At 41.8% G+C, this 27,300-nt stretch overlaps 2 protein-coding genes across 2 annotated transcripts in view; one reads left to right on the plus strand and one right to left on the minus strand.

The window, feature by feature from the left end:
• The first annotated feature begins 420 nt into the window (after positions 1-420).
• On the plus strand, positions 421-9,238 carry fads2 (fatty acid desaturase 2). The gene is made up of 13 exons (XM_079501596.1): positions 421-436; positions 1,062-1,331; positions 1,662-1,772; positions 3,201-3,398; positions 3,521-3,622; positions 3,723-3,848; positions 4,040-4,100; positions 4,193-4,269; positions 4,460-4,557; positions 4,832-4,928; positions 7,916-7,995; positions 8,151-8,276; positions 8,683-9,238. Exons 1-13 carry the CDS (start codon positions 431-433, stop codon positions 8,732-8,734), a joined length of 1,404 nt encoding a protein of 467 aa, XP_079357722.1. The 5' UTR covers positions 421-430; the 3' UTR covers positions 8,735-9,238.
• Positions 9,239-10,237: 999 nt separating this feature from the next.
• The window catches only part of eps8l2 (EPS8 signaling adaptor L2), a 36,293-nt gene continuing 19,230 nt past the window's right edge, over positions 10,238-27,300 (minus strand). The window contains exons 5-21 of the mRNA XM_079501592.1: positions 26,155-26,316; positions 24,077-24,226; positions 23,766-23,845; positions 23,432-23,541; positions 23,018-23,061; positions 21,958-22,084; positions 21,021-21,109; positions 20,421-20,495; positions 18,675-18,823; positions 17,990-18,164; positions 17,210-17,244; positions 15,650-15,755; positions 14,551-14,682; positions 14,211-14,277; positions 13,676-13,859; positions 12,151-12,283; positions 10,238-10,826 (exon numbers count right to left, since the gene is read on the minus strand). Coding sequence (XP_079357718.1) covers positions 10,749-10,826; positions 12,151-12,283; positions 13,676-13,859; positions 14,211-14,277; positions 14,551-14,682; positions 15,650-15,755; positions 17,210-17,244; positions 17,990-18,164; positions 18,675-18,823; positions 20,421-20,495; positions 21,021-21,109; positions 21,958-22,084; positions 23,018-23,061; positions 23,432-23,541; positions 23,766-23,845; positions 24,077-24,226; positions 26,155-26,316 — 1,896 coding nt within the window. The 3' untranslated portion in view covers positions 10,238-10,748. The remainder of the gene's footprint in view (positions 10,827-12,150; positions 12,284-13,675; positions 13,860-14,210; positions 14,278-14,550; positions 14,683-15,649; positions 15,756-17,209; positions 17,245-17,989; positions 18,165-18,674; positions 18,824-20,420; positions 20,496-21,020; positions 21,110-21,957; positions 22,085-23,017; positions 23,062-23,431; positions 23,542-23,765; positions 23,846-24,076; positions 24,227-26,154; positions 26,317-27,300) is intronic.

Here is a 27,300-nt window from a genome sequence, read left to right on the forward strand (position 1 = left end):
GAAGCATGTTCTCCAGGCTATAATATTTTTCTTATACATTTTTTAAGGCTATTTGTTTTAATAGCCAATGCAGAGGTAGCCTGTCTGTTGGTTTATAATACTAGGATACATGGCATGAAAATTAAATAAACGCACAGGCAGGCCGCACTGGCACATACAGGCTACGCTGAATATTCGGATGGGCTGGTCTAGGTTAATGCCAGTGGTCCAGCCTACGCGGATTGGCCCAGAAGCCCTCGAATGATCGGCTGGGAATTTACACTGAATTACTGAGTGGGTGAATGAGCCGGTGACTGTACTCACTGTACATATTAGACCAGACGCGAGGATGAATGCATGCTGTTAAAATGTGGATGGATATTCATGAGACGTGAGCAAAAGCACGTATTGTACTAATGTGATCATTATCGGAGAGCGAGAAGACATCTGGATGCCAGTGAGTGTTATTTTTCTTAATTTGATTATAAAAAGCTATAACCTACTATTAGGTGGAATAATTAGCCTAATCGTTAAATCAGCTGTTTTATTTAGGTTAGTGTTCCTACACATGGAACGTGCATGGTGCATGGTATGGGTTAATTTCCGAGACGCCTATTTGTAGAGTTCTCTACAAATATTGACATTTTTATCATGCCCAGACAAGTTTATGTGGACAAATCATTAAAAGACAAAGTTTAAAAAAAAAGATCTCTGTGCCAAGCCACGTACGGTTAGTGCTTCTCGTTTTTCATCATCAATTATTCGTGAAGAAAGACATCCTTTGTCTCACTCCATGTCTTTAATCTTAGCCTTACTATAGTGTTACAATCATCCATGTGTGGTTAAAGTAGCCTAAATCAACAGGTTAGCCCTCTAAGCACTAGGCCTATAACTATTATGTTTAGTTCCTCTGCTCCTGCTTTGCTCCCTCATGTGCCGTCTGGAACATTTGTAACTGAGGGGTATTTTCATCCTGTTAGCGTGGGAGTAAAGCATTAAACTAGATACCGGAGCATTTTTAACACTTGGGCGTCACACCACACCCCACCTCACCTTGGCACTTCTTTGCGCCCACCTCGCAGCTGACTGGTCCTCTGTGTGGGCCGAGCAGACTCAGGCCACAGACAGCAGCGTGTTGGGAGGAGATGGGGGGCGGCGGCCAGCTGACCGAGCCGGGCAGCGGGAGAGGTGGCATTGGCAACGTTTACACATGGGAGGAGGTGCAGCGACACTGCCATAGGAACGACCAGTGGCTGGTCATCAACCGCAAGGTGTACAACATCACTCACTGGGCCAAGAGACACCCGGGTGGCTTTCGGGTCATCAGCCACTATGCTGGAGAAGATGCCACGGTGATTGTTTGCTCACAGTCACACCACAAGCCTAGAGTCTAGAGATTTGTTTTGCAAGTGAAGCAACAGTTTTATCATATTGCATTGATTGCATGGTTTTGAATAGTCTATGCGTAATTTGTATTTATTTATTAATAAGATACAGTAAATTCAGATCAGATGTTCAGGTCTAATTGGCCTATTGGTGTTTGATTTCTAAAGGCATGTTTTATTTATTTATTTAGCAAGAACATAGCCTACTTGTGCATACATTATACAATACACAGTCACATAGAAGCCTAGCCTACAATAGCTGTTGGTGGTGAGAAGATGTTATTTCTGTGTTTTCAGGAGGCGTTTGCTGCTTTCCATCCTAATCCAAAGTTTGTGCAAAAGTTTCTGAAGCCCCTACTGATCGGTGAGCTGGCAGCATCGGAGCCCAGTCAGGACAGAGACAAAAATGTGAGACTTCCCTTAAATAAAACTTCACGTGGCCTCCTGTTTGGACTCAGTACATGAACAGAATGGCGTAATCAGTATCACATGCAAGTGTAAAAGAACATGTAGGTCAGTCAGACCATGATTCTTAGGGTCTGTTTGGTTATTCATGAGTCTTAAGTGTTGATGTGTTGTTTTCCAACTCTCCTGTTCCAAGGGGTTGCATGCAACCTCTTCTAAACGCCTTTCAGGTTTTCTCTAGCCTGGGCAGAATTCCTTTTTGGGTTTATGATCCGGTCGGGAGCGGATGATATCGCTATGTAGTTGTTGTAGTCATTGTTTTGTAGTCATCAGGCAGAAACCATCAATCTGGAACTTCCCTTTCCCTCATACCGATTTTTCTCATTAAAAGCTGCAGGCTACGAGAGCTTTTATTGTTATTCTTCCGGTTTGAGGGAAAGGAAGTTAAAGGATGATGGTTCATGCGGCTATGACTACAAAACAGTGACTGCAACTAGCCATGTTTCACATGGCACTCGTACTTTACGAGCGTCATGGCTTAACTTACGCCTGTTTTACGTGATCGCTACATTTACAGTGAAAACATGTACATAAACATTCAGATTTCAAATATAAAGTACTCACCACGTGGGCGACGGGTGTTAGAAATTTGCTGGTACAGTGATTAGCATTGCTGCATTCGGCATTGTTTAATAAAAGGCATTTTTATCTGAGCTGTGTTTTTGCCATTGGCTTTCAACTACGCGCCCCTATCGGTCGGGAGGAGTGTGGCACTGGGTGTGTTCGATATAGGCACGCTGACCGCACCGGCACTGCCAATACAGACTAATAGACAAGTGCGCTCCCAGTGTGCAACTGAGTTTTCCAAACGAACCCCGTTTGAGAAAAGTAGCCGGGGTGCTCGGATAAAAATGCTTTTTAATTGTTATTAAACAACGCATGATGCAGCAATGCTTATCGCTGTCCCAGCAAATTCCTAACACCCGTGGCACACGTGGTGAGTACTTTATATGTGAAATCTGAATGTTTATGTACACGTTTTCAGTGTAAATGTAGCGATCGCGTAAAACTGCCTTCAGTTGCGTCATGATTGCCATGATTATGACAGTCATGTTTCAGGGCTAGACTACAACATGACATAACGATATCATCCGCTCCAGACTGGTTCACACGACAACTTTGTAACACAGACCAGGCTTTCCTACGAGGTGGACAGCCTGGTGATGCGAGGTTAGGTTTTCTCTCTATTAAAAACAAGTCTGACATTGTAGCCTATCTCTATTCCTGTTTGTAATGAATGCGGGTGCTTGACCATTACATGCCATTTGATTTCTGCAAACAAACATACACTAATTTGTACTTAAAGTCTGAATGTTAGTGTCATTTTGTATTCACTGAGCACCATCTTTCTCTGTTCTCTTCTGTGCACAGGCAGCGATTGTACAGGACTTCCATAGTTTACGAACACACGCAGAGAGTCAGGGCCTCTTCCGAGCTCAGCCTCTGTTCTTTTGTCTCCACCTTGGCCATATCCTGCTGCTAGAGGTCCTGGCCTGGTTGATTATCTGGTCCTGGGGGCCCAGTTGGACCCTGACGCTACTGTGCTCTGGCATTCAGGCTGTTGCTCAGGTGTGATATCGGACTAATGCGCAGTCCCCCGTGAAGCACTACATCCAGTCCACATCATCAATACTGCTGCTCCCCAACAACCACAAAGTCAACATTTTATTTTCTCTTTTGCTCATGAACAGTCCCAGGCTGGATGGTTACAGCATGATTTTGGCCACCTGTCTGCTTTCAAGAGGTCTAGCTGGAATCACATATTCCACAAGTTTGTCCTCGGTCACCTAAAGGTGAGTAACGCACTTTCCTTGACATTCCCCTCTAATCCACTTTTTACATGACCTCTTTTTAATGTGAGTGCTGCATCACAAAATAGTGTTCTTATCTTAGGGTGCCTCTGCCAACTGGTGGAATCATCGGCACTACCAGCACCATGCCAAGCCCAATGTTTTTAGTAAGGATCCCGATGTCAACATGTTACACGTATTTGTAGTGGGAGAGGCACAGCCAGTGGAGGTAAGTATAATCATGTAATGTCATGACATGAATAAGTAAAAAGAGACGTTTAATTAACAGAAATGGTCCAAACTGAGGCCACGAAATTCTGCCCTGGAAATGTACAAAAAACTGTCTGCACAATCCTCAGTACTGTAAATCTGTCATGATTGAACCGTCATGGCCTGACTCTATTTCTCTTCCTGTTGCAGTATGGTATTAAAAAGATAAAGCACATGCCCTATCATCACCAACACCAGTACTTCTTCCTCAGTAAGTTTTCTAGATTTCTTTTCTTCCCCCTTAATGATTGAGAATTCAGAACGTTGGACCCTTTTTATGTGAATGTCATGTTTGTCTTACAGTCGGACCTCCACTGCTCATTCCAGTGTACTTCCATGTTCAGATCTTACGCACCATGTTTTCTCGCCGTGACTGGGTGGTGAGATGTCAGCTCTATTGTGCACTAATGTGGATTTAATGTAAAATATATGTAATTCTATATGTCAATTTATCAATATATTATTAATTATATGGACTATGGAGCCTTAAATAAATGTTTTAAATTAATATAAAGGAACTCTCGTTGTTTGGAAAGCAATTTGGTGAAGCCATCTTTTTTTCTTTGGAAGGATCTGGCATGGTCCATGTCCTTCTACCTTCGCTATTTCTGCAGTTACGCCCCCTTCTATGGTATCTTCGGCTGTGTTGTGCTCATCAGCTTTGTCAGGTAGTGATGTGACATAGAAGCCAAACCATAAAGTCTTCATATATTTTAACCACATGAATCCTGGCACCCCTACTTTTATGTTATTCTAGTCGAAGATTTTGAAATGTTGGAGGATAAAATTATAATAGATCTAAAAGCTCAGAACGCATTTTAACAAGGCTTTATGTGGTTAAATACCCTTATTCATAGTGTTGTCAATTTCTTTTAGTAAGAACATAATTATTAGATGTTATGATGTTATTGTTATGCACTTATATTGTCCTGAACAATGCAGATTTCTTGAGAGCCACTGGTTTGTTTGGGTGACGCAGATGAACCACCTGCCCATGCATATAGACCATGAGAGACATCAGGACTGGCTGACTATGCAGGTAGCTTGTTTAATGCTGTCATTGCTGGAAGCTTTATAATGTGAAATGTGTCATTTGCCTAAATATGAAATATTTAGGCAATATCCATCCCTATGAAATTAATACTACATTACATTTAGTCATTTTGTGACATTAACAGTGTACTAGATTGATACAATTATTTACATACCAGCTGAGGTGTTACTGAATTATTTGTGCACACGTGTCATACAGTGTCTCTTTAACTCTCATGTTTAGCTCTTCACGGCTTTTGAACTGCCTACAGCTGCAATATCATCTTTATAGTCATGTGATCAAGATGGATCTGTGTGATTTTTTTTATATTACTAAGATGGACATCTAAAGTTTGCAGGTGTGGCCAGTTTTGAACAAAATGCCTCACCTCAAATCATGAACGCAGTGTCCAATTGCTGTGAAACTTTGCCCGCACATTTCCACTAAGAGGAACAGTTAATGCCACCCTTTAATTATTGCCCTATTATAGCGTGACCAGGAGGCACATATTTTCCAAACTTCAAACATTCCTCACCTGGTGGAGACCTGAGCACTTTTTCTAGTTACATTATGAGTTGCTACAGGGTCCTTGACATGGAACGCTTGCACTTATTGGCTGCAGTATGTGGTGCTTTTGATTGGCTGTTACAGCAGTATAGCTGTCACGGATGCAGACAGAGTGAGCTGAACCCATGTGCAAAGTAACAACAAACAAGAGAAGTTAAAGTATTTAATAAAGAATCAGGCAGATATCTTACACTGAGGTTGCAGGTCGGGATCAGGCAATCAAGAATGACATAACAGTCAAAACAGGCATATGCAAAGCAGGACATCCATGACAACCGGTTTATGAACTGACAATGAGTGTTTGCACTGAGTCCAGTTATATAGGGAGCAGGTTGATTGGAGAAGTTTTCACTGCTGGGCTGATGAGGTAGTTGAAGACGGTGTGTAAATGGAACAGTGTGCTGGAATGGGATATGGGAGTGGCCAGTGTGGAGTCACAGACTGAGGGAGAGACAGACCGTGACAGTACCCCATAGAGTATATAAAAGGATAGAGACTGATCTGGCGCGAAGCTCCGCCCACTCCGCTATTCATGTCAGTGGAAGTTGCTCAGTGGCGTTTTGAAGCACCCGGAAGGACCGTCTCAAAACGTTTACTTCCGCATTGGACCACCAAATCTTGGTGGTCCAATGCGGAAGTGCAACCGAGTGCTCAATGTTAAAGCCCAGCTGCACAGGGTTTCCCGGTCATGAATCCACGGGTCCGCCTGTAGTCCCTCCTCTTACCACTAGGGCCCAGTGCTTCAACATTGGAGTGCCTCACTGGCCCCTTGCAGTACCCCCCTCTCAAGGGACGGATTCCAGACGTCCCACAACCTCAACGAGGAACGAGCAGGGTGGGTGGAGGGGGTCTGGAGGAGGGACACCGGGGCTGGGCAGGTGGTCTCAGGTGGGCGGCCTGAATGATGGACCAGGGCTGAGCGGGTGTTGCCTGGAGGCCGTCCGGGAGGCCGGGACGTGGCAGAACAGGCGACCTCTGGAGGACGGCCGGGACGATGGCCAGAGGCAGAGCTGGCAACTTCAGGGGGACGGCCCGGAGGTTGAGACGAGGTCGGCAAGATGTCATCTGGAGGGCGGCCAGGAGGCCGAGACAAGGCCGACAAGATGTCATCTGGAGGGCGGCCAGGAGGCCGAGACGAGGGATTTAGGAAGTGACGCCAGGAATGCTGCAGGCTCTGGAGGAGACGCCGGAGGTGCTGCAGGCGACGCCGGAGGTGCTGCAGGCAACGCCGGAGGTGCTGCAGGCTCTGGAGGAGATGCTGGAGGTGCTGCAGGCTCGGAAAGCGATGCTGCAGGAACAGGCACTGGAGGCGGGGCTGCAGGAACCAGGGCTGCAGCGGAAGCAGGAGCTGGAGGAGCTGGAGCTGCAGGAGCCGGGACTGCAGCAGGAGCTGGAGCTGCAGGAGGCTGGCTGGGAAGCATGAATCAAATTGTTCTCAAAGTCGTTAAGCCTCCCACGAACAACATTTAAGTGAGGAACAAAATGGCTAACCCATGGCTTCTTTGAACCACTGCTGCTGGGTTGAAATCTGCCTCTTAAGTTCAGCACACAGGTTAGGGGGTGAGGCCACGAGACGGTCCACAACAATTTCAAACTCCCCCACCTTCCTCTTGAATAGTTGTAACTCAGCTGGGTTCATATTTATGGTCAGTTCATACTGTCACAGATGCAGACAGAGTGAGTTGAACCCATGTGCAAAGTAACAACAAACAAGAGTAGAGGTTAAAGTATTTAATAAAGAATCAGGCAGATATCTTACACTGAGGTTGCAAGTCGGGATCAGGCAATCAAGAATGACATTAACAGTCACAACAGGCATATGCAAAGCAGGACATCCATGTCAACCGGTTTATGAACTGACAATGAGTGTTTGCACTGAGTCCAGTTATATATAATAGGGAGCAGGTTGATTGGAGAAGTGTTCACTGCTGGGCTGATGAGGTACAGTAGTTGAAGACAGGTGTGTAAATGGAACAGAGTGTGCTGGAATGGGATATGGGAGTGGCCAGTGTGGAGTCACAGACTGAGGGAGAGACAGACTGTGACAATAGCACCATGTTTTGATCATTACTTCTAAGTTCTGACAAAAAAGTGAAAAACAGTGGAGTATTCAACTAAGTGATGAGCTGTTGATATACAGTATGTGTCTTAATGGATAGTAGTCCAAAGTATCTGACTATCACTTTCTTGCCACAGTTTTATTTTTCTGCTCTTCAGATTCCGATACCTATTAGCCATTGTGAGTGCACACATAGGAATTTCTTTCGGCATTATTGTGTGTGCATTCAATTCTTTTTTCACAAAAAGAAAACTGATAAATACACAAGACAACAAATAAATAAAGTGCAGAGTTATAGTTCATAGTGCATCATTTTGCCGGTGTCTTATACATTTATATTATTGTACACTGACACCCTCTGTTTTAGTTAAGTGCCACCTGCAATATTGAGCAGTCCGCCTTCAATGATTGGTTCAGTGGGCATCTCAACTTCCAGATCGAACACCAGTAAGTGGAATAATCGATTTATTTATCTATTATTTATCTGCAGTCTGTGGTGCTTTTGATTGGCATACTTGCAGGATACATTGCTGATTCAAACTAGTAGTTACTACAGTATGTCTTACAGTATGCTCTGCTCTACTCTCCTCTGCTCTTACAAGTCTGTTTCCTACCATGCCACGTCACAACTACCACCTGGTGGCGCCACTAGTGCGTGCAGTGTGTGAGAAACATGAGGTTCCTTACAATGTTAAAACATTGCAACAAGGTCTCACAGATGTTGTCAGGTGAGTTGACTACGAGTTTTGTCGTTCAACAAAAGGCTGGTGGTGGTGACACAATGAAACTCATTCGTCAGCTATGACAGAGATTATCAAAATGGTTTATGAGGGCCAAAGGACTGCTTGGAAATGTTCATATAGCAAGTCACCTATAATAAACAGAGAAATCAAGTGACCCAATGTGGTGACAATTGGTCAAATTTGATTCCACTCAACGCTTAGGAGTATCAGAACATTAGTGTTACTGTGTACCTGTCACACAGAGACGTTCACATTCACGATACAGACTACATTTATATACAAAAAAACGAAACAAAAAAAAGACACATTTATGTTATCTGGTTTGGGCAGTAAATCAAGCACACACCCTACTTCTAACCAATGTTCTGTCTTTTTCTCTATTTGGAATCAGGTCACTGAAAAACTCAGGGGAGCTGTGGCTTGATGCTTATCTGCATAAATGATGCTAAATTGATTTGACTGCCTATACTGTACCAAAAACAGTAATTTGACAGTACTTAGACACTGGATGATAAATATATGTTTGGCTTTGTGATACAGTATAGTATTGGCATTGATCTCTTATGTCAGCCTGGGTTACTTTAATGTCTATAGGGTTATTTCTTTCTTTTCTTTTTTACAATTTACTGCATAGTCAGAGTGACCCAAAATTGCCTTGCAACAACATATTGTACTAGTACTGTATGTTACTTATATTCAATATGCTTGCGTGAACTGAACTGTCAGACGATGTTGTGAACAATGTTTTTTGTAATTTGTCCAGGAGGCATACTTTACATATTTTCATCAATAAAAGGTGACAATCCTGTTTACATGTGGGAACTTCTGGGGTTGTTTTTAATGTGTACTGTAACTTAAGGTGTGTGATTGTATTGCAGTTGAGATTTCCTATACCTCAAAGTGTACATTCCTTTCTTCACCTCAACTCTTCTAATACAGCAATAAAGTAACCCGACATCTTTTACTGTCTTGATCTTTGATTAATTTGTCATAACCGTTAAGTTATCAACAACACAAAGGTGTGGAATCAAGTCTGAAACATGATCAAAGCTTTATTGAGACGTTCCTTTTATGCCCCATTATATTTACAAACCCCACTTTCAAATTATTATTTTTTAAAGACAATGAAAGTATTATTTTATTTCAGAACAATATACCTTTCTCTAATGTTATTAATGTGTGTGATATTTAATTTCAAATTCCATGCTGTAAAAAAGCACATTAATGAATGACAAGATCTGATGAGCACTAACAATGACTTCATGCAATGTGTGATATGTTTTCCAATTTGCTCTTTGGTGAGAGCTGACCATACATTATGGGATTTGTGAACAAGTTATTGATTAACAGGAAGGCTAATTGTAAACTGATGTACCCCAGCCTATTCGTTGCAACTGATCTCTAAGGTAAGAAATATAACATGACACTATGATGTCTGTCTGTAGTGTCTGCAGATATTAGCTTGGAATAGTATATCATTAGAGAATGGATTATATTGAGAGTAACTGTATTATGAAAAATATTTGATTATATATCACAGACAGGCCTTGGACCGCAAAGGGCGTATGTGACATTCTTTTTAGCGAAACATACTTTTATATATCATTTTAAAGGTCTCTATGTAAGAGCTCTAGATGGTAAAAGAATATGGACATAACTTTTTTTAAATAAAGGCATGGTCAGTATTATGCCAGTATAATGTCAGTATTATTGTCAATATGGTCAGTATCATGTTCAGTATGTCAGTATCATAGTGTACTGTGGTCAGTATCATGTCAGTATGACCACGTCTGTATTAAAGTATAGATTGCTTAAATATGTTGTTTTTAATTAAATCATTTTAAATCAATGAAAAGTTAGTTTTCGCTTTGTAAAATTCAGAACGTCACTTATGCCCTTTGTGCTCCAAGCTCGCACGCATGCACACACGCGCGCGCACGCACACACACACACACACACACACACACACACACACAGAGACAGACAGACAGTATATTCTGGCACAAGGATTTGGGTATGCAATAGCTACAATCTACAAGTCATTTAATAAGCCTGACCTGCTTGCATGCATGTCATGCATACTATGTCACAAATGTATACACGCACGCACACACGCACGCACGCACACACACACACACACACACACACATGCACACACATTCAACTGTACATTAATTCAAATCCCTCTTTCCGTTCAAAACATCTTAAGACACATTTGAAGTACATCAGGCAACACAATTAGCTAAGAAAATAATCAAATACATACATATTCATCAGTGATACAAAATAAATATACAATTACAAATGTATAACAAGATTTCAATAGATTCTACTGTAGGCCAAAATGAACAGCAGTTTGTCTATTGCTGTTACGGAAGGCAAGCCTCTGGGCATGATGTGCTGATTGGCTGGTGCTTGACCACGCAGGGATGTGATTGGTCAGCAATGTTGAGCTATTCAGTCCTTGGGGGCTGCTTCAGCCTTCTGTTGTCTCCGCCTCATGATCTCTTGGAGTTCTGAGTCTCCACTGACCTTCTGGAAAGCCATCAGAAGAACATTGAATTGTATTCCATTTCTGAAGGCAACTTTTGTGTTTTTGTGTAAATTAGGGCCTCCATTCTTTCTCCCTCTCTACGACATCACTGACACGTGTCACAAATTACCTGCAAGCATTCCATATATGCAACCATGTTTACAGTACACAGGCGAAAGGCCTCTACCTCATACTGTGTCTTATATATAGTTCCATGGCGTGCCACAGAAACCTTGGCTTATTCATGTTTTATACATGGCCCGCGCCATGCATTCTTTTTCTCCATGTTTTTAGTTTTCAAAACACACTTTTTGCTACTAGGCCTACAGATTTTGTCCAAAACTCAGACAAATTGGTACAATTATCTCTGGAGTCAGGAGTACGTATCATTACAATTTTTATTCCTGCAAGGCCGTCCATCGGTCCATCCATCCATCCATCCATCCATTTACGATGCATCTATCATAAATGTATCATTCCGATTTTCTTAAATAAATTCTATTCTGATTGGCTATGATTGCCTTCCAAAGTTTGCGGGAGGGGCCCATTTTACAAACAATGCCAAAAATGGCAAAAAAACGCAGCATCCGATCTACCCTAAATTTGAATCACAGATTGAAGGACCTCTAAAAGCAAATTACCAGTAAAACCGGTTCTATTTGTATACGTTTGTATACGTTTGTATACTAAACCTATTTACAAAGCAGCTCACCAAACAGCAAAAACTTGTGTGGCCAATATCAACTCAGCGATATTGGCCATTTGTACACTCCCAGAGTTAACACTGGTAAATTAAAGCTGGAGGGGTTGTGCATTATTGTGGGCTCACTCCAGCGAGCAGTGAGCACACAATAGTTCTCTAATGTCTATTTCTTTTGGCATGAAATTAGCCTACTTCAACATACTTTGTTCTACAAATCTAGTTCAAACTTTAACATGTTCAGCTTTATGCAGGTATTTGTGCTTGTATTTTTCTTTTAGCAAATTTGTATTTTGTATGTTTGTATGTTTTGCATGAGGAAGGGACAGATCTTTCTAGGTTCACACAGAGGTGCTATCTGTGGTTGCTATAGCAACTCCTATAGCGTTGCTATAGCAACGCAAAGATTTGCGCCACATTTTCACGATTTTTCAAAAACGGCAAATCTACAATCTTGTAGATCTGCTATTTTTCAATAGCTAAAGTATAACATAAAACAGCAAAAGGGGTTCCCGTCCAGAATGGGTTAAGAGACTCGCTCATTCACTCATAATGTGTGCCACACTAAGCATCCACTAGATGGCGGTCGGTGAGTTTAATGTTTGTGTTTTGTTTGTGTGACTGACCTCCAGCTGTGATCTCTGTACAGTAATCTGACTGTAGACACGGGAGCCTTCGTCGCCGCACACAGCCTTAAGCTCCTCCTTGTTCAGGGAAAAGAGCTGGGCGCCTGTCAGGATCCCCAAACATTCTACCGTCCTGCAAACACAGATTATTCATGATTATCACACACACCCACAGCCTTTATTTGCCATGGGTGACAGGGTGCTAAAAGGAGAGTCGGAGTGTGATACGCTTGTGCTGATTGATGCAGTAAACTACCAGCTGTCTAATAAGTGCAAGCTAGTGTCACCACATGCTGTCAGTGTGAGCAGCCACACTGTTGAAGGAATTAACCAGGTCAAAATATGGATGCAATTCAGCTGTCATACAGGGTTTCTGCGGATGATGATGTAGAATTATTGGCTAAGGAAACACTGGAGTTCATCCTGGTGAAAAGGAACCAAAATCTCGAGCAGGAAAGCAGTGACTTTCAACAGCTCACAGAATGGCTGCAAATACCAAGTGGACCAGTAAGACCCATTATTAACTGCCTGGAGAGTGGGGATATGAATATGAAAAGCCAATATCAGCGGTTAATATCTTTACGCCCATGTATCACTGTTAGATAAATTATGTCTTATCTGTTTACAAACAAATGCCCAGTGGTCAATGTCCCATATCCTCCTGAACTTTGGCCCAGGCCAGTAAGACCCATTATTAACTGCCTGGAGAGTGGAGATATGAATATGAAAAGCCAATATCAGCGGTTAATATCTTTACTCCCATGTATCACTGTTAGATAAATGATGTCTTATCTGTTTACAAACAAATGCCCAGTGGTCAATGTCCCATATCCTCCTGAACTTTGGCCCGCAGGCCGTGTCATTCATATTTGGTCATCTTGCCCTTTTTATCATTTTACCCTTAGCCTACTGCCTGTTTACTCCGGGTTGTTCTTCTTATCCATTAATGTCATCCATGTTTATGGCCAAAATATGTTTTCATCTGTCCCATTTAATATCTTGTTCAGTCGCCATACTGTCTCTTCTCAGTCATTAGGTTATGATACTGTAGCCCTATTTTGTTTTTAATTCAGCATACAGCTGGTCCGATATCAGTCTAGTTTGACCTTGGCCCAGTAACTCAGTCAGGGAGGGAAAGTTTATCAGCAGGTTGCCTGGCAACGCCGGCTTATGCACTCTCCAATGGCCATCAATGACTGAACCAAGGAAGATTAATTCTACATCGCTACGCCATCCTCATCATCAATGCGTTGGACTAATGAGAGACCGCCAACCCTGGTCTTGTCATCTGACATTGCGGACATGAATCATCTCCAACCAATGAACTTAATATCAACAATCTGCCAGATGCCGTATTAAACCTGAAACAATAATCTTGGAACAATTTTAATACTCTAAATTATATAGATGTATTGTACAATTATCTGAACCATGTAGCACATTCTCCTGTAAATTGACTTTATACCTACTAAAAATTACTTTATTTCCGTCTCCAAATTCTTTTTTAACATTCACAGCGACTTACGGTTTTGAGAATCCTTTGCTGCTGAGCCAGGTAGAGACTTGCTCTGCATTGGAGTCAAACGTTAAGGGTACAGGGGAGCTGGGGGCACGCTCAACCTTGAAAGGCCTACTGGGAGCCTGGTTCTTGCTGTTGGCAATTTTCTTCAATAACTCATCATTCACCTCATTCATTTGGTGTGATAGGGCTACAATGCAACAACAGAACAGAAAACAAACCGGAGCTCTCAGTAGAGCTCAAATATCTGCCAGTAGACATAAGAATAACGATGTATGCAGCTTTCTATTAGTAAGGTATGTGATTACCAGTTGTACATCATTCATACTGTGTTCCTTGCAATCACATCAACCAAAACAGGTTATTTTCAAATACAGCTCGTTCTGCAACTTGTCTGTGATTTCAAGACATCGGTTTATTGAGTTGAAAGTATTCACAGATTTGAACTTCCGTAATCCATTGCTCATAATGGTAAGGGCAAAGATGAAGTACGTTTTCAAAATTGATAATGAAATTCAGGGGTTGTTTTCTTATCACTCACATTTGTCTTTAAGAGGACCTCTGTCCCCGTGACCTGAAGGTGAGGTCCCTCCGAAGGCTTGCCCTGGCTGACAGACAGACGCACGCACACGCACACACACACACACACACACACACATGCACACGCACACGCACACGCACACACACACGCACGCACACACACACACACACACACACACACACACACACACACACACACACACACACACACACACACACACACACACACAATGTGTGTGAACAACATATATTTAACATTTAAATAATCAGATATATTATGCCAATCTAGGAACTCATATGGGTCAGTCTCTAGTACAGTATACTGTATAAGAGAAGGTCACCTGGGTGTAGAAAGACTCTGGAATACCAGACATTTCCTCTAGTTTCACCACGTCCAAGATGTTGTATGGAACGTAGCCCGACTGACCACTGTGATTCCGAAGTTTCCACCACTGTTTGTCATCCTCTATCACCTACAAGACACGTTTAACATCTCAGTCATCCGTGCAGACATACAAAGATACAGCAACGATATACAGATATAGTTACATTGTTAAATACAATAACTTTTATGGTCCAATGATAGTCTGAACATGGCTGATTTGAATTTAATGTGGAGTGTGTGGAGAATACTTGAATAATGTGTTTTATTTATTTTGCAGGAACCTGGGAGGCTGGGACCAACCTAGATTGTTTTTATATCCCTAATGCCTAATTTATACAGGTAACCCATTTCCATAATTCTAGTTTCATTCCAACAAATGAAAACAGGCAACAAAGAAACCTATACATTTCTATTATCCAAATATATTCTGTTCTCAAATAGAAATTACTCAAACCAACAAAATAATTTCGGTTCAGGTTTTAATGTAACAAGCAATGCTGCTACAAATGTACTTTTTGTTTCACACAGTTATAGTATCTTAAAGCATTTGCCATTGACACAGACCCAACAGACACACGCACTGCCCCAGGTGACACATTCAAGCAGAAAAAGGACGGTGACATTGTGAATACTGAAGTGATAACCTGAACCTTGACTGAATAATCCAAAATGTGGCTAGTTTTTACTAGGGGGGGTCCAAGGAAGTACCAGTTTTCAGTTCCTAACATAGTAACAGACTATTATTCCCCACTGGCTGAAGGTAGGGCTGAAATAGTCTTGTCTATAGACAAACCCTCCAAATCCACAGAGCGCTGCCCAGTAGTTGCGCTCTCATTATTGCCGCTTGACACCGCAGTTATGACTGCCGCTCTGTGGTTTCGTCTATAGTCTTGCTTCTATTGAAGTCCTGCCTCTTGAAATCTCTATACTGTCTTATTATACTGATTCGCTGAATGAAGTAACTCATTCTGCAATTAGTTTATTACTGTATGCAACCGACTATGACCTGTACAGTATGTAATGTATGAGCCCCCTCCCCGCTCTCACTGCCTTACCTCCAGCACTTCGTCCTTAAGCACTGACAGCTCGTTGGCATTGCGGGCTACAAAGTGGTAGCGAATCTTGGCATGTTTTCGGGCGGCGGGCATCCCACTGTAAGACCTGACAAAACACAGGTCTCAAACACTTGTAACTATAATTGGCATTATCACTATTCATTAGCCTGAGTTGTTATTTATCTGACTATCTTGCTATCGATCAATATAGTTACACTGACAATGTAATAATATAAATGGTTAAATATACGTATCTTTTCTTTCTTTTCAAAATCTTTTTATTTCCGTTTTATAACAGTATGGGTGTCAAGTCACAGGTTCATAGAAAAAATAAAAATAAAATATCAGATTTAGTATAAGTGACTGAGGTAAACAAACGTAGCCTACTGTATGAATCAGAGATCGTGGGCAGTCATAATGAAAAGACTTATTGTGCAAAACATGCCCCTTCAAGAAAAAAGAAAAACATTTTCTCCCCTTCAAGTCCCAATTTAGTATAGCCAATTCCCAATTCCCCAGCCTCTCTACAAGTACTCCATCTCTGCTAACCCCCACAATCAGTCATTGGGAGGGTGAAGAAAGCCTCGGGTCTCCTCCGAAAATATACGTATCTTTTAAACAAATTATGATATTCTATAGAATGTTAATAGGTTGTAATTGAAGAGCTCATGGTTTGATTTTGTTTTTATTTTGGTAAAAACGACCCACGGGTGCCCGCCCCATGATAATTTGACCCGCCCCGCCAAAAAAGTCAGCATTTCTTTACTCAACGCGAGTTACAGTTCAACTTCTGTATACTATAGAGAGGGTATGCATGTCACATGTGACATCATCATCATACCCGGATGTTATGCAGGAACGCCTGCTGAGTGGCAAAAACTACTTTCTGTCCTTGACAGCCCATACATCCAAACAGAAAAGTCCTATCTGATTGCATTTAACGACGTTAAACAACAAGGGATCAGAACTATTAAAGATCTGTACAGCAACGGGACTATGGCACCATTCTCATACTTAACAGAGGAATTCCGTTTGCCTGGCTCCCATCTATTTCGCTACTTTCAGATTAGACACTTTGTACAAAGACAATTCCCAAACTTCCCAAACCAACCCAACCATTCTGCAGTGGACTCTATACTTTCTCTGAACCCTAAGGGCTTAATAATGAACTCAATTCAATAAACCCAGAAACTCTTAACCGTCTTAGGGCAGCAGGGAATGGTGAACACATATAGGCCTATGCAAATTTGTATGTGCGTCGTGTAAACCGGTGGCTGCGCACACACGGGTAACCCGTGGGCACCTGCGATAACTGTGATAACTATTAATTTTATACAATATAGTCAAATAATGTTTGTACAGTAGGTGTTTCATGCTCACATTTAGGAAGTATGTTACGTTATGTAACTTACAGAAACTATAGTAAAATACGCACATCACTTGGTCAAACTGAGTTTGACCAGATGAAGAGCCTTGGCTCGAAACGTCGTCAATAAATTTATCTTTTGGAGCATATGAGTGTGCGGGTTCCCTCTCTTTTTCATACGTTATGTAACTTACCCATTTGAAGAGCTTGAGGAGTGAGTTCCATAAAACTGGAAAAACAAAAGGACAGAAAAGCAATAAGTCAAGTATTTTACCTCATGTGTTGAGGTGTCTCTGAGCAAGATTCTTAAAGGGATATTTAAATTTTAAACATGTTTGGGGTTATTTTAACGTCTTCTTAAGCTTTTGTAAGAACCCATCACAGACACCACAGATATGGCCTATAGATTTGATAGTTTTAACAGACACGCCCCCTTCCTCTACAAACCCATTGTAACTTCAAACTCCATTTTAACCATGATAGATTCATTGAAAACACCTGTCTCTTGGTTCTGGTGACTAATACTGCCCTCCTAATATATGAGGGGCCCTGTTTTTTCAAGTACTTTTTTCATTAATTTAATTTGTCATTGTATTTTATTTTTTTAGAAGGACAATATCAGTCACCAGAACCAATTAATCTAGAATGATTCAAATGGAGTTCGAAGTTACAATGGGTTTGTATAGGAGGGGTATGTGTCTGATAAAATCAATATCAAATATCTAAATAGTTAATGAAGCAATTAACTCAAAAACTGTCTGGGGTGTTCACAATGTTTGAAACATCCCTTTTAACTTCATTGGTTCTCAAATTGGTGTCCAGAGAACCTCTGGGGTATCCTGAGGGTGTTCCAAATTGACTGTAGCTGGTCTGTAACTCTGAGACTGTACAAATGGAACCAAATATGGGTTCATTCGGTTCGATTTCTACACTCTCAGAGTTATGGTGGTCCTTGGAATTACCACTGGCCCTACCTCATCCGCTGACAACTGTCTTCTGAAGCCTGGGCTGGTGGGGGACAGGGGGGGTCCCGACGACAGCCCCTCCGTCTCCCAAGGAGACGTCCTGAAGAGCTCTACTGGGGGCTCCCAGCCGTTACGGAACCTGGGGTAGTAAGGAGGGGCACACTCGTCCCTTGGCCATTCCGCTCTGCAGAGTGATGAACCAAGTTATTATAGTTTTGCATTTTTCATTCATTCATTTTTTTTTTATTAAAGTGACTTTGCTAGTTTAGTTTAAGTTTTTATCAGTTTTAGCGTTTACGTTTTTTTTCATTGTAATGTGACGTGGGCGATTTGTAACATGCTCAGAAAAATAGATTTCAGTTATCTTGGATGTATTACACTATTGGTCATTTATGGCTACCCGAATGACCAATTATCTCCCTTATTATCTGATCTGATCATTTATCTGTGTTTGATAAGATTGTCAAACACACAGTGAAGTCCTAAAACTTTGTAACAAAACAAGTGACTCCTAGAGTATATAAATGCAAACAAAATGGACGATATGAGTCCAGTTGGTTGCATTTATACATGTGGTTAAATGAACGCTGTCACTCAGGATTTTACATTGTAACACCTATACTAGCCTCTCAGCCAAGCCCCCCCCCCCCCCCCCCCCCCCATGCATCTAGACAAACAGAGGAACACCATGTACCTGGACCGGGTCCATCCCTCCCCCAGCAGTTCAAAGATGGTCATTTCTTTAGGAGTCAGATGTCCTCTCAGAAAGTCCACAGCATCTTTAGATAGGTGGGGGGAAATGACTGAGCGTGGCAGGTCAGGGCTGCCACAGCTCTGCAGCACCTGTACACAAGGTTCACACAGTCAACATCCCCCACAATGCAGTTGGGTCAGGATAGATGAAAGAACATAAAGTAGGCCTATAAACAAATGCAGGTGTATCCACCACATACAGTACACACATTCACAGACATGCACGTGAACACACACATGCGTGCGTGCGTGCGTGCGTGCGTGCGTGCGTGCGTGCGTGCGTGCGTGCGTGCGTGCGTGCGTGCGAATTGCTGACTTACATGAATTACATTTAAGTATTCAATTAAATAAGAAACTGGCTACTTCAGGGATACACGTTTGTTTACTAATGTCTTTGCTAACATTCATCTTTGTTTATTATCCAGTTACCCTTAACAAACACATCAACTCAATTTCATTATAACTAATATTCGATATTCGATAGAAAGAAATTAATAACTTTTTTTAATGCCATATTCAGCAAATGTCCCATGGAAACTGCTAGCCTAACATTGCTAACAAGTAGCGAGTTGCGAGATGAGGCGGAGTGGCGGAGAGGCGAGAGCACGTCACTCCCCCCCATCCAGAGCGGTGTTTTCAAACTGTTTTCACTGAGACCATGTTACGTGACGTACAGTGATCATCATATATCATATTTTCGGACTACGCCATAGGACCTTTAAGTACGTACATCAAGTCTCACTTTATCTTCACCTTATCAGAGAAGCTTGATAGGTCCATTGTGGATCAATGTCACCATCAGTGCAGTGCTCCTTTGTGTTTCTATCCAGCACTATCCAGGCATGGTAGAATAATGAGGAATCAAATGTGCGTGTTGTTACATAAGTGTGGTCGCACCTGTGGTAGAGCTGAGCATAAAAGCCTTAACCCATTCAGGACGGGAACCCCTTTTGGTGTTTTTTTAAGCATTATGTTATGCTTTAGTTATTGAAAAATAGCAGATCTACAAGCTCATAGCGCGGCACAGAGTGCTGCGCTACGAGCTTGTAGATCTGCTATTTTTGAAAAATCGTGAAAATATGGAGCAAATCTTTGAATATTTATTCTTTCAGAGCGAAGGTTTTTAACTCAAATCTTTGCTTCTGGGGGGTCCCTGGAAAAACATATTTTCAGATGGGGTTCCGTGGCCAAATACAGATAATTCTGGAGGTCCTTGACATGAAAAAGGTTGAGCACCACTAACATAGAAACATAGGTTTTTCAGAAAACTTTTAGGATTTAGAAGACATTTTTGTAGAATCGGCCTCAGTCCAAAAAGCCGCAGGATGACTGTGTGGGTGTGCTGTGTGGTGTCAGTATAGGCAAGGCATATACACTGACAATTCTTTAGTACTATGTACTTTGACTATAGGCTAGGCCCACATTCTAGTATTCACTGACACAGATACGTTGTTTGGCTAAGTGGAGAATGGATAGTGTTGACTTTATTAAGGAAAACCATCATGAATTATATATGTATATATCACAGTGTTGCCAGCTGTTTGATCGTTATGACCCATTTACCATTGTGACAACAAGCACACATGCTTCAGTGTCAAAGTGTCTTTATTTTTGCAGTGTCATGTTGCACAACACTTTGTCGCTGAAGCAGGCTTGAGTGTGACGAACAGCTCTGTTTGTGCCTCACCAGTTCCAAAGGCCCAAAGAGGAAATGTACCAGCTCAGCTGCACTTGGATTCTGGATGTGCTTCTTCAGTTTGGCCTGCAGGGGGCAGAGAGAGAGAGAGAGAGAGAGAGAGAGAGAGAGAGAGAGAGAGAAAGAGAGAGAGAGAGGGGGGGACAGAGAGAGAGGGGGACAGAGAGAGACAGCGACAGAGAGAGAGATTATAGAAAATTATAATAATAATAATATAAGTCATTATGAAATGCTTTATAATGTGTTATGATTATTGTTAGAAAGCATTATGAGTATTCGTGAGTGACCATAACCAATGATTATACCGTTGGATGTGCTACCTTTTTGAATACATTTCCTATGTTTGGATGTATACTGGAGTTGGGTTTAGCACTTCACTAAAAACCATTGCTGATGCGCAACCTCTTTTTCTCACATAATTATTCAGTGTTATAAGCTGATTAAAATGCATTATAAGTAAGTATAAGTTAAGTTAAGTATGTTATTATTATTATTTTGTTATTTGTCATTATAAGTAGTCTATTATAAGTACAACATGAGTGTTGTGGTCAGTAGTGGACGGTAACATGGGGGTAAGCTGTAAGATCTCACCAAGAGGTTGAAAGACAGCTTGAGTTTCTGCAGGCTATCAATGAACTCTGCCTCGGAGGGGGGTTTGGCTCGCAGGGTCAGCATGCCCTCTGTAAACAAACACAGCAGAAAGACAACAATGACCACACAAAGCTTCCAGGGTTACCAGCCGTCACCACAACACAGACGGACAGGGGAGAACCGTGGTTTTCACTTGTTTAGCCAAGCTGCAAAGTGTGTCCAGTCATTGGACACTGAGACATGGTCATCACATAAATTATGTTTTCAAGTTGGAGGTAGGTGTTTGGTTATAGTCATGTTCCTGCTTTGCCTTCTTGGCCAGAAAGTGAGTCAGCAGGGCTGGGCAATATATCGATATTATATCGATATAAGATATGAGACTAAACATCAGAAATTGGAAATCATAATATCATGATATGTGTTTTCTTTCCTTTCTTTACTGCATTACAGTAAAGTGAGATCATTTTCTGAACTTACCTGACTGTTCCCACTGTTCTATTATTTGCCTTAAGCCACTTAGTTATTATAGAGGCATTTCTGTTTATCAAAGATCTCAGTGTAACTGCTTTGTGAAAGCACCAATAATCATCCCCAGAATCATCATCATCATCATCCTCCGTTTTTCCATTTGGAAATTATCATCGCAATCAATGACAAGGTATTTGGTCAAAATATCATGATATGTGATTTTGTCCATATCGCCCAGCTCTACCATCAGAGACACCTACACGCTGTGCACAGGTACTTCCTCATTGCACAAGGCATGCTGATGTCCAGACCAAAACATCCCCCCTCTACCCAGCCAGACATTACTGGATAAAGGTGTCTCGGGACACGGTGAAGTAGTGAAGAGCATAGCAACAACACAGGAGAGGGGACAATATGGACATATTGCCACTGAGCTCAAGCCACCGCATAAGAAGAAAGGAAAACAGACCTGCTGGCCCTTTCTTCTTGTTCTTCTTACTCTTGTTGCGCTGCTTGAGCTGCGCAAACGCCTCTGCCGCCTTCTGCAGGCGTGACACGAAGATCTCGATATCATCCAGGGCACAGTTGAGAATTTGCTAAAGGCAGAACAGAGTGTAGGCTTAATAAGGCTTTAGAATGGTTAATCTGACAGGAACCGAATCCCGAGGCTTTGTGGTTCAGTATGACGAGCTGACTGAAGTCATGACAGCTTATTTTAGGATTTAGTGAAGAAAAGAGAAGATGTACGCACACAGCTGTAGCTCTGAAAAAACGTTTACTGTGCAATTATCAGGCACACAACCTTTTCTTCCATACAACCTAGCCTTCACCACCTGAAGGCCATGTTGCGTACCTGATTATTGCACTGTGAACAAATGTTTTCTTTTCTTCGCTGTTACTTATTTTGTCTTGCACCAGCGACCACTGGATGTGCTCTTTGAGCTCAAGCAACATGAGTGAGTAGGTCTGTCATCGACATTTCTACTTGACAATTAATTGTCAAAGTATTTATTGTGATTTTTAGTAGGCTTTGTGAACAAAGTAATGAAAATAAATGATATGTCACATGTTTAATAATCTTATACTTTCAAACTATTTAAAAGATATGCTCACAACGGGTTGCATCAAATGCATTGTGAGCTTGTAGATCTGCTATTTCTGCAATGTTCTGAAAATGTGATTTAGAAAATGTATGAACTTAATGAAATGTAAATAATGTAAATGATGACAGGATAATGAGTGAGAGGAAGGTATTTGTGAAAGCACCAATAATCATCCCCAGAATCATCATCATCATCCTCCGTTTTTCCATTTGGAAATTATCATCGCAATCAATGACAAGGTATTTGGTCAAAATATCATGATATGTGATTTTGTCCATATCGCCCAGCTCTACCATCAGAGACCGAGCTTGTAGATCTGCTGTTTCTGCAATGTTCTGAAAATGTGATTTAGAAAATGTATGAACTTAATGAAATGTAAATAATGTAAATGATGACAGGATAATGAGTGAGAGGAAGGAAACTCACCACGTCCTTCTCGATGCACTGGGCCAGTTTTTCAAAGTCTCCATCTGTAGCGAAGAAAGAAGGTATTTGTGGAGAAGAACGTTTATTTTACCCAGTCGCTTTTATTTCATGTCATGGTGCAGACGTTTTCGTAATGTCAAATAAAGCAATTGGGTGTCAATAATAATGTATAAGATGCATGCTGTATACTGTACATGTATGTCAAAAGTGCATGCATGCATGTGTGTGTGTGTGTGTGTGTGTGTGTGTGTGTGTGTGTGTGTGTGTGTGTGTGTGTGTGTGTGTGTGTGTGTGTGTGTGTGTGTGTGTGTGTGTGTGTGTGTGTGTGTGTGCGTGCGTGCATGTGTGTGTGCGTGGGTGCGTGCTTGTGAGTGCGCAATCCACGCATGCATGTGTGTGTGCGTGCTCTCTCACCCTGCATGCTCATGGCAGCAACTCGACCTTTTGCACCAGGGGCTGGGCCCTTGGGGGTGGAGGGAGGGATGATAGTCTCTCTGTGGTACTTCAGTTTCTCCTGGTTCATCCTGGAGGAATGGGAGACATCCAAACCATCAGTCAGCTCAAGTGTCAAAGAGAGTTCAGTGCAATTTGTGTATGTGCGCACGAGTGAGCAAGTTCATGTTTGCGTGAGAGGGTGAAAGCGAGAGAAAGAGAGAGAGAGAGAGAGAGAGAGAGAGAGAGAGAGAGACAGAGAGAGAGAGACAGAGAGACAGAGAGAGCGAGGGCATACAGTATCCAGACCACTCACTTCAGTGTCTGCGGCCTCATTTTCTTTCCATGTTTGTTGTCTCCCATGGCACTGTCTATGTCTGCATGAACCATCTCGGCCTGAAAGGAATGAACACAGGTATAACTTGCAGTACTTACAGTATGTGTATACCAGTAAGACGCCTGAGGGCGTGCGTGCACTGGCCATATATGGAGCATGTCTTGAGTGTACAGGGTTTGATGAGGTCAGATCAACATATGGAATGTCAGAACAGGTCCATATATGGAGATCTAAGGGTGGCAGCGGGGGCAGTGTCTTGAGTGTACAGACAGACAGACAGACAGACTTACCTCCACCTCATCACAGTGGAAGAAGTGGACATCAGGCCTCTGTTGCTCGTTGTCCTGACACACAAACAGCAGTACAGAGGGATAGCGTGTCTGGTTCAGCACCGTCTGACAGACGTGAACGGTAGAGAGGGGGAAGTTCTCCAACTCTTCCTACACGAGATGATAGAGAATATTAATTTGACCATTTGAGATACAGGGCCCAGGCCCAATGAAAGTAAAAGTGCACTTGTCTTGTGAATATTGTGAATATTGTTATATATCACATCACATGCAAAAGCAGAGACGTTCTCGGCCACGTGCGTGCGCAGACAGCATTACATTCACAGAAAACCGCCCAATGATAGAACCGCAGTATTTTCGATTAATTGTTAAATGTTACGTTTAATTTAAGAATTTCTTAATGATCGATTAATCGATGAATGATTAACATCCCTAGTTACTGACACATTCCGTGACATGTTCTTTTTCACGCGTTCCTTGGTTTTTAGTTACTTAGTGTTTTACTTTACTGTTTTCCCGTGATTTTCTAGTTTTCTAGTATTTTCTAATCCTTGTTTCTTATTTCCAGTTAGAGTTTACCTTACACTTGTGTACCTTTATTTTGTAGTATTGTTTTGTAATTATATGTGCACCTGGTGTGCTAGAGTGGATGACGAAGATGAACCCCTACGAGTCTCCACTGTTTGTTTGCTCCGAGATTGTTTATCCCAGAACATGATCATCTTTGAAATTGTGCAAAACACATCAACAAGATTAACTTCACATGAATTGGCTGGGGGAGATTATTTTTTATTCAGTTACTTTGTGAGTTCATAATTACTGTAAATGGTTTGTAAAATTATCATTGACACTGGACATTGAGATTGCTTAATTGGCTTTTGGACTTGAATATACCGGGCACAGACTATTAAATGCCCGAGAGCCATGTTATGACGTGAACCTATAACGTCATATACTCAGATACTTTGTGATAAACTGGTGAATCTTCTTTTCTATATTGTTTTATTGCTTTTCCTATGATGCCAAGCCATAAAAAATGTTTTGTTTCAGATGTGTGTGCATCAAAAAACATTTTTAAAGGAGTAGGTTCTTCTTCTATCATTAATTCACTCCATGATTTTTTGTGTATAACATTCTTTTACATATAACATTCCTTTGGATGAATGTAAGTAAAATGGAGGCTATGACTGACAACAGAAAAACTATATAAAAATCAATTTATAAACTCCAAAACAAACTACTTCCGGTTCAAAATGTGACATGCGCAAGCGAAAAAGGCGCCTTGGCGTGTCTGAGGGCTTCAATGGGAGCTCAGTTCACACACAGGGTATGCAGAAGACATTTGTGTAAAAACAACTATAATTGGTGAATGCAGATGGTGTCAGACATGACTATAAACCAAGCAATAAGCCATTTTATGAAATGCATCTGCCTTCATTGAGGCTGTATTATATTACATATAGACTATATTACATAGTGTAGTCTTACATATAGTCTTTTTCATTGTTATTGGGGTGAGATAAGCATGACTGCTCACTTTCATTTCTCCACAATGCAGTTGCCAGCGATTCAAATGACAAAAAGTCACTGCATTTGTGTTTGGAGTCGAAAGCGACCAGGTAAACTATCACCCGCTGTTCTCTCCTGTCATCAATCCCAGTGTTTTTAAACTTTTTGTGCCAAATGTACACAAAAGTCAAAATATCAAGGCACATCCGTATTCTTCTTCTTCGACAAGAGGGCTCGCTCTTTCTGGGGTTTCATAGCTTTTTGTATAGTTGTAAACTTGTATATAATGCAAAAATGTGTGGTTATCACTGCTCTATCCAGTCTCCCTCAAACCTTTCCTGCTATCTCTTTCAATAAAATAAAGACAAGATGGGGCTGTGCCCAAGAGGCGTATTTTTTTCTTTTTCAATGGGAGTACAATTTACACTATGGTGGAAAAGTCAGGAGCGTGACGAGACACTGCGCATCTATTCTGTGCCGTGTGTTCACATCTGCACATCATTTTAGGGAGCGCTGTGCATTTTCAGCTGGGAAAATATTTATTTGGGTTAGTAGTAGACCTCTCATACCTGTGTGTCACAGTCCAGCAGACGGACAGCCTTGTCGCTGACCTGCAGCAGCATCTCCTGTGTCCAGATCTTGTCCTTGGAATCGAGCAGGACCAGCTTCTTGATGGCATCATCCACGGTGGTGATGGACTCTGCCTTGTCCATCATGAAGGTAGAGAGATGCTGGAGGGGAAATTAGAGAGAGAGAGAGAGACAGACAGACAGACAGACAGACAGACAGACAGACAGACAGACAGACAGACAGACAGACAGACAGACAGACAGACAGACAGACAGACAGACAGACAGACAGACAGACAGACAGACAGACAGACAGACAGACAGACAGACAGACAGACAGACAGACAGACAGACAGACAGAATTAATTTGGATAGTCAGAAAGACAAGCTTTGAATCATCACAAGGTGGTGTACCAAGTGCCTGTGCAATTCTACCGCAGTGGTTCCATTTTCCTTCTAACCTATTTGCATAAATTCCACATTAATTGCATTCACCTGGCACTCTTGTAATTTATCTTGTTGAATTAGGATTCTTTTTATTTATTTATTTTTGGCTTTCGCCTTTATTTTATTTTTTTATGGAGGGACAGACAATAGGCTGACAGGAAATGGGGAGAAAGATGGGGGGGAAGACATGCAGTAAAGGCCGTCGAAATCGGGAGTCGAACCCGCGGCACACTGCCAGACTGGATTACCAGCCAAGGTGCCTGGACCACTGAGCCATGGCCCAGGCCGAATTAGGAATTTATTGACCAGGTGGATGCAACAAACACCCAGCAGGAGGGGTGCATGCCTGGTGGCTCACATGTCATCCACACTGTCTCTTCCTGTCCCTCCACTTTACTGTCACTAGAAATTCCCAAAATATAGCCTTGGGAAAAAGAAATGTCTAAATCTAAATGCATGGATGCCTGTAAGGATGCTGTAATTTGTACTAATATTGACTAATATTGACTAATAGTTGGATTTACTGGTCTCACAGGTAAAGTAGATTAATTGACCAATGGTTTTCAACCATTTGGTCCGGGGACAACCAGTTGTCCTTGAAGGGGTTCCAGGTGGTCCCCGGCTAAATGATGGAGAGTTGGTAACCAAATTAACTCTTATAGATCTTTAACTCTTGAGAGCGTAAAATGAAACCAAATG

Source organism: Electrona antarctica (genome assembly GCF_951216825.1).
Source record: "Electrona antarctica genome assembly, chromosome: 5".
NCBI classification, from domain to species: Eukaryota; Metazoa; Chordata; class Actinopteri; order Myctophiformes; family Myctophidae; genus Electrona; species Electrona antarctica.

Excerpts from the sequence above, each read along its gene's own strand:
- fads2 (XM_079501596.1), top strand. Across the intron at positions 1,332-1,661 it reads ATGCTGGAGAAGATGCCACG|GAGGCGTTTGCTGCTTTCCA; the intron begins GTGATTGTTTGC and ends CTGTGTTTTCAG. Across the intron at positions 4,929-7,915 it reads AGGACTGGCTGACTATGCAG|TTAAGTGCCACCTGCAATAT; the intron begins GTAGCTTGTTTA and ends CCTCTGTTTTAG.